Raw genomic sequence first — 6,314 nt, forward strand, 5'->3', positions numbered from 1 at the left:
ATTTTTTTTTTCAGCTTTTATTGAGTTTATTGGTACATTTTAGGGATACAGTACAGTTACATTCATTGTTGGGATCTTTTACCTACATGACAAGTCTTGATTCTCATTTTTTCCCCTTACCCCTGCCCTCCCTTCACCCCCTCCTCCCCTCCCCATCTACAAACACTTTATTGGCACTTATTCTTTCATTTAAGCATTAGATAAATAAAAATAAAAGTGGCGGTTGATTGAAATGTGAAATGCCTCTAATGACAACACACAGTTTACTACAGGTAATTTTACATGTAACTGAACTATTAGATAGATACCTGGTATGAAATGCATAAGATGGATCTTTTTCATGGCTGTCCTGAGGTATGTTGGGTAGATTTCTGGCTGAGGGTTTGATGCGGTCTTGATGAGTCCTTTGTGCATTGCAGAGGGGAGTCTCTAGATAACCTGGACTCACAGCGGTCTGATTCTTGGAGACAGTCCCCTTGGCTCAATCAGTCTTCGGGAGTCTATGCTTCTTCCTCCGTTCAAGACTTCAGTCGCCCACCTTCTCAGTTCCTGTCCACGTCAAACCGTGCCTACGTGCGAAACCCATCCTCCAGTGTGGCCCCTCCTCCTTCTGGCCCAGGGAAGCCGGCTGCCACTATGCAGTCTGCCACCCTGCCTGGCCATTCCACTTCTCCTTCACAGCCGGGCTCTCAGCTCCGCAACAGGTAAGGCATTTCGAGTTTCTCTTTTCCTTCTCTTGGTTTCAGGGGTCTTTTCGTTAAAAATTTCCCCAGACCTTATCCTCGCATTTTGGTAAAGAAATATGAGCCTTTTGAATGTGTCCAAGTCAGTTCTTTCATCAAATCAATTGAGAAGTCTTTCTTAGTACCTTCATAGTGTCTGTGGACCACCTGAGACCTTTAAGATGTTCACTGGTTGCCAGGGACTGGTCTCTCTGTGTCTTAGATGGAAGAGGAATGTGAGGAGTGTTACATGTGGAATCACAAAAGTACGCAGCAGCTCTTGAGTACATTTCACATTTTTTTGTAGCAGTAATATTGCAAAATATTTGACTTTTCAGTGATACACAAACTCATAGGAACTGAAAGAAAAAGAAAAATGCTATAATCCAGCTCCATAATCTGGGAAGCTTTTAAAAAGATGGATTTAAAAGAAAATTATTAAGTAGATTAGATCTTGCTTTGGGGGTTTTTGATTGCCCAAACCCTTACTTACCTGTTACCTGGTTGGCCAACATGGTGTCCAGGCTGCATTGGCTGAATTCTGTAGGTCCTGCGGTATGGGAAGTGTGTAAGAGGTTGATGGCCTCTTGACTAGCAGTTTACCTTGTGCTGGAAGGGAAGCACAGATGTCTGAGTGGGTTGTATTCTTAGATCTGCACAGCTTATCCACAGATATTTTGGGCTTCCCTAAGTACATATAGCGATGCATCTGTTCTACTTCAATGTGCTACTTTTTGTCACATACTCAATGCTTATAAGTTGAAATACACTGATACTAGATTTTTTTTTTTTTGCTATCAAAGAAGGAATTTTAAAAGAAAACACTTTATATCCAAAAGAATATATTTATCAGACCTTACAAAAATGTGTGTTAGAGAGTTTGAAGGCAGAGAAAGAGGTGAGGACTTAATGGTCAGTTTGTCAGGGAAGACAAAATCTGTGCAGAGAGGACCCATTTGCTTCCTGGGCTCTCCAGCCAAGGGCAACAGAGAAGGTCTTGACTGGGGAGACGACTGTTGTACTGAGTAGCCACGCAATGCTCAGTGCCACTGAGGGGTTGTACAAATGCTGGTGGGTTGTGAAGGTAAAAAGAAAGTGCCTTAGCACTGGGAGAGATGAGGTCCACATTCAAAAGTAAACTAGAAGTCCCCTCTCCTAAATAAATACTTATTGTCTAGTGGTGCCCATTTTATTCTCAGCAGAAGCAATTGTAGAAACCAGGAGGAACAGTGAGAATAGCACTGACACCTCTATTTCCCTAGAAAATCGGGCAAGTAAGTTGCAAAGTAAAGCTAAGAAGTATGCCGTGGAGGACTCACAGTACATCTCAAAGGAAGTGAAGGCTATTCTTAGCATTTTGAGAGGTGGCATGAGATGATAAGAGTTGAGGGCTTTGGTGGGTTTCCTTGGCAAGAAGACATAGTGTGGATCAAGAGGAGGGGAGCTATTGCTGAGCACATGGGTGACCTAAGGAGGATGGTGTCGTCAAGTGCCAAATGGACTCATTTACAGTGAAGTTGTTTATTAAGGCAGATAAGGGTCTAAGAGCTGCTATGCAGAAAGTCCAAGGTTACAATAAAGTCAGGGCATGCTTCAGATGGCTGTGAAAGGTTTTCTCCTATAGTCCTCAGAGCTTTTCTTGGCTTATTATTAATGATGTTAATCCAGAATGATTTTAAACGCGAGTCTTGCACTGCACAGGTGAAAGCCTCCATTCCATTCTTGTTCTGCATCTAGGTCAATCAGTGGGAAGCGTGTGTGCTCCTACTGTAATAACATTCTGGGCAAAGGAGCTGCCATGATCATCGAGTCCCTGGGTCTTTGTTATCATTTACATTGTTTTAAGGTGAGACTGCAACAAACAGCCTGCAGGCCTGCAAAGCTTTGCTTGGAGATCGCATGGCTTCATGGAGCCGCTGGGTGTGGTTGTGCCACTAACAAGCTAGGTGCTGTGTGTGTCAGTCTGTGCTGCGTTGGATTCACGCAACAGTTGCTACTACTGAGTTCTACAAACTTGAACCTTATTATAAAAAATCCGAAAACTCTATGCATTTCCCATCTCTTGTTAGAATTCTATAAATAAAGATTACAATGCATAAATGTTTTCTCTAACGTGTTACCACAGGCATACTTACAATACAATTTACCAGTGTTACTGACGACATAGGGACGTGCAATTACTGCAGCGTCTGAAAGCCTCGCTGTGACTAGCGAAAATATGTAAAGAAAAACCATTGTAAATATTTTCACAGTTGCACAGCCTTGTTAGGCCTGATAGGATTTTGTAGATAACAGTGAACTAAGGCTGTTCTGACTGCTTTGTTTTGCAGTACTTATTTCTAGAGACACATTTGTTTAGTTCTTGAGCATGCATCTGGCCAGAAGCAAGGTTCCCGTTTGTTGATTGCGGAGTGCACAGACCACAGCTTGTTTAAGCATTCACTGCACTGGCTTGGGCTATTCCTAGGTAGAACAAAATGAGTTAGAATAATTAGTGTTTGAGCACAAGGGACCAAAATCCCCAGCATTGAAGTGAGCTGCCCTGCAGGGACACTCACCACGCTAGTGCCACAAGAGTGTTGGGCATGGCCCACTGCAGAGTGGCGTGTCAGAAACCAGAACTCCATTCACTGTAGCAGTCCTTTCATGGGGTGACTTATCCTCTGTTTCCTTGGGGGTGCATGAAGGCTAAATTTCTGTAAGCCAATCAGCAAATTACTTCTGCTTTGAAGGGTAAATTTAGAATGATCATCTTGGCTCTTAAAATTGGCTTTATGAATGCTTTAAATAATATTTTCTCTGGCAGGCTTGATTTTAATCTACTAATAATCTCTAGGTTTTTTTTAATTTTTATTTTTTATTTGTTGAAATATAACCAAGAGCTTAGCAGCTACATTCTGTGCATTCTGAACTTTCTTGAGCTTATGGGTGTTCTTTTCTGTACCCTAGTGTGTGTCCTGTGAGTGCGACCTTGGAGGCTCTTCCTCAGGAGCTGAAGTCCGAATCAGAAACCACCAACTGTACTGCAACAACTGCTATCTCAGATTCAAATGTAAGAGAGCAAATCAGAGAGAAAATTTCTTGCCTTTTAAAGAGACCGCGAGTTCCCATGCATTTCCCTGAGTCAGTAGCCACCTCCCCGCCAGGTTCACTGCCATAGGAGTCTAGGTCTCAGGAATTTTAGTCTGTCCCCTTCAAAAAGTTGTTTAGCAAATGGGCCGCTGTCAAGGTTCTGGGCACATGAGGGGAGAACTAGGGAGGGGCACAAATCTGAAAGTTGGAACAGTGTCTTGTAGTCTCTGCAGGATCTGGAGAAAGCTCTGATCATTCAAGAATACACAATCAGACTGAAATAGTTGAACAGATCATCTTCATAGATTAAAATCTGCTTCTTGATTAACGATTGGTGTCTTATCATCAGCTTATTTCTATTATCTAATGAAATTTGATTATATGATTTAGACTATAACAACTTTGAAAATGATCATTCAAAGTAATAAAGAATAAGTAACTGTGTTTAGTGTTGGTATATAATCATATATAAATACATACACTATTTTTAAAAAGGGAGCCTTAACTCTGATTATATGGTGTTTCAATATCATCTTTTGGCAAAGCTTGAGTTTTTAAAAGAATTTCAATTGCTACTTTGCATTCAGCATGTGTTTGTGTGTTATGAAATATAGGGTATCATAATTAGTTTGTGTATTGTTTATAACTATAGCAAGAGAACCATTACTGTTGTGTGTATTTTGAACCTTGATGCTGGTAACATTTTTTCTTCCTTATTGTGAAAGGGTGGTATAGGTGGTATCAGCAAAACCATTTGCTTTTGAACTCTGAGGTATTTGAATGGTCCCTCATGTGAAGAGTGCTTTGGAAGTGGCTTAAGTCTTGCCAACTCTCTTTTATCTGTCAGTGGCTCTGAACTTTCCTTCCCAGCTGTCCAGGCCTTCACTGGACCCTGGCCCTGAGGTTGGAGAATGTCAAGGCTGGGCATGAACTAGGGGAGTGTGTGTATGTGTGTGTGCTTTTCTCTTTATTCCAAAGCCAAATATACTTGATTTTTGGAATCACTATTGTAAGATTGCCCATGCCTTTTCTCCCCTTCAGTGCAAATAAGATAGAGTTGAGTGTAATTTCTTTCTATATCAGCAGTTAGTTTTTACTCCATTAAAAAAAATAATAATTGTGGAGCCCAAAGGCTGCTGTTTGCCTAGCTTTATCCTAAGACTGATTGACTGATGACTCTTTCTACCTCACCGGGCTGCTCTCTGAGTGATGACTGCTATGTATCCCAGGTGGCAATATTCACGTGTTTCTGAATCTAAGCACTTTTCTCTCTCCTCTCTTGCCTGATCAGCTGGACGGCCAACTGCCATGTGATGTAAGCCTCCACTTGAAAGCACTGTTGCAGATAGAAGAAGAGGTGGTTGCTGCTGATGTAGATCTATAAATATATGTTGTATGTCTTTTTTGCTCTGTTTTGTTTTTTTTTTAAAGTAATTTGAGGGGCTTTATTAGACTATCTGGGAACACTGTAGTCTCAGTAGAACCAGTATTTTTGATGTTTATTTATAAGAAGGAAATTATGTGTGGGGGAAAAGTGCAGTATTCACTTATTGAATTTAGCATCTGAAAAGCACAAGAGAAAAAACAAGAATTGAAAAATATTTTGAGGTGGATAACCTAGTTTGTTTGACTCACTAGTGGTGTTTTGAGGAAGGTATTTTATGTTTTTTTAAAGTTCTTAAACATTATTTGGAATAGATAATATAAATATGTAGTTGCACCTACTCTGTTTATTGTAATGTATACTAAGTTACTTCAGGAGCATATAAAATTTTTCATTTAAATCCACCCTAAATTTGCTTTCTGTATCCTTTCTACCTATGTAACATGATGAAAAAAATATTTAGCTTATGTAACATTTATTTGCTTGATGATGGGAGCTCTGTTTTCTTCTCCAGAACTGTTGCTAAGTAATTCCTGAGTAGAAATTGTTTGTTTTCATAAATGGAAAATAACCATGGTTTATTTACCAGAAGTTTTCTCCAGAAACTGTTGAGCTTTTCTGTTCAGCTGCATTTGTAAATAAACTTGTTAAAGCATTTAAAGAGTGGTTCTTTTTTTACTTGTGTGTACATGTCTCCTTTTTTGGCCTTTTAATCATATTTTGATACATGATCATTCTTGGTATTATGTTTAGTAATTTTACTAAAATATCACTGACATAATAAACCACATCTTTAAAATGTACAATCTGACAAATTTTGGTATGTGTGCGTCTGTGAAATTATTGCTACAGTCTTGATATTTTTAATGGAAAACTTTAGAGAAATTTTGTCTTTATTTTAATAAAGTTATGTCTGAATACAAATTTTTTTTATAGTAAAAAGTATGATAATAAATGGTTGGATCACTGAATAGAATCTTTACATTCATTTTATTACTCCAGTAAGGTAGAAAAATCTAAAGAGAAAAAAGCATTCTGTTTTAGAAATCTAGAGTAGAAATGCAAGAATAAAAACTTTAGCATACTTTGAACCATATATAATCTTGCTTGAATGCTTTAAAATAATGTAAATGGCT

General features: G+C 39.1%; 1 protein-coding gene across 9 annotated transcripts in view; it reads left to right on the top strand.

Moving 5' to 3' along the window:
- Lmo7 (LIM domain 7) overlaps nucleotides 1-5,765 on the top strand; it is a 215,957-nt gene extending 210,192 nt beyond the window's left edge. For 2 of the 9 annotated variants that reach the window (XM_010622362.3, XM_010622361.3), the window contains 4 exons: nucleotides 420-704; nucleotides 2,460-2,568; nucleotides 3,672-3,774; nucleotides 5,086-5,755. In XM_010622362.3, the coding sequence (XP_010620664.1) occupies nucleotides 420-704; nucleotides 2,460-2,568; nucleotides 3,672-3,774; nucleotides 5,086-5,108 (520 nt within the window). In that variant the 3' untranslated portion in view covers nucleotides 5,109-5,755. Of the gene's footprint in view, nucleotides 1-419; nucleotides 705-2,459; nucleotides 2,569-3,671; nucleotides 3,775-5,085 lie in introns of all 9 variants that reach the window. The other 7 variants (XM_019207264.2, XM_010622357.3, XM_010622359.3 and 4 more) reach the window with 7 other exon arrangements.
- The last annotated feature ends 549 nt before the right edge of the window (nucleotides 5,766-6,314 follow it).

Source organism: Fukomys damarensis, unplaced genomic scaffold, assembly GCF_012274545.1.
Source record: "Fukomys damarensis isolate Sample0158 unplaced genomic scaffold, DMR_v1.0_HiC HiC_scaffold_6, whole genome shotgun sequence".
Lineage (NCBI taxonomy): Eukaryota > Metazoa > Chordata > Mammalia > Rodentia > Bathyergidae > Fukomys > Fukomys damarensis.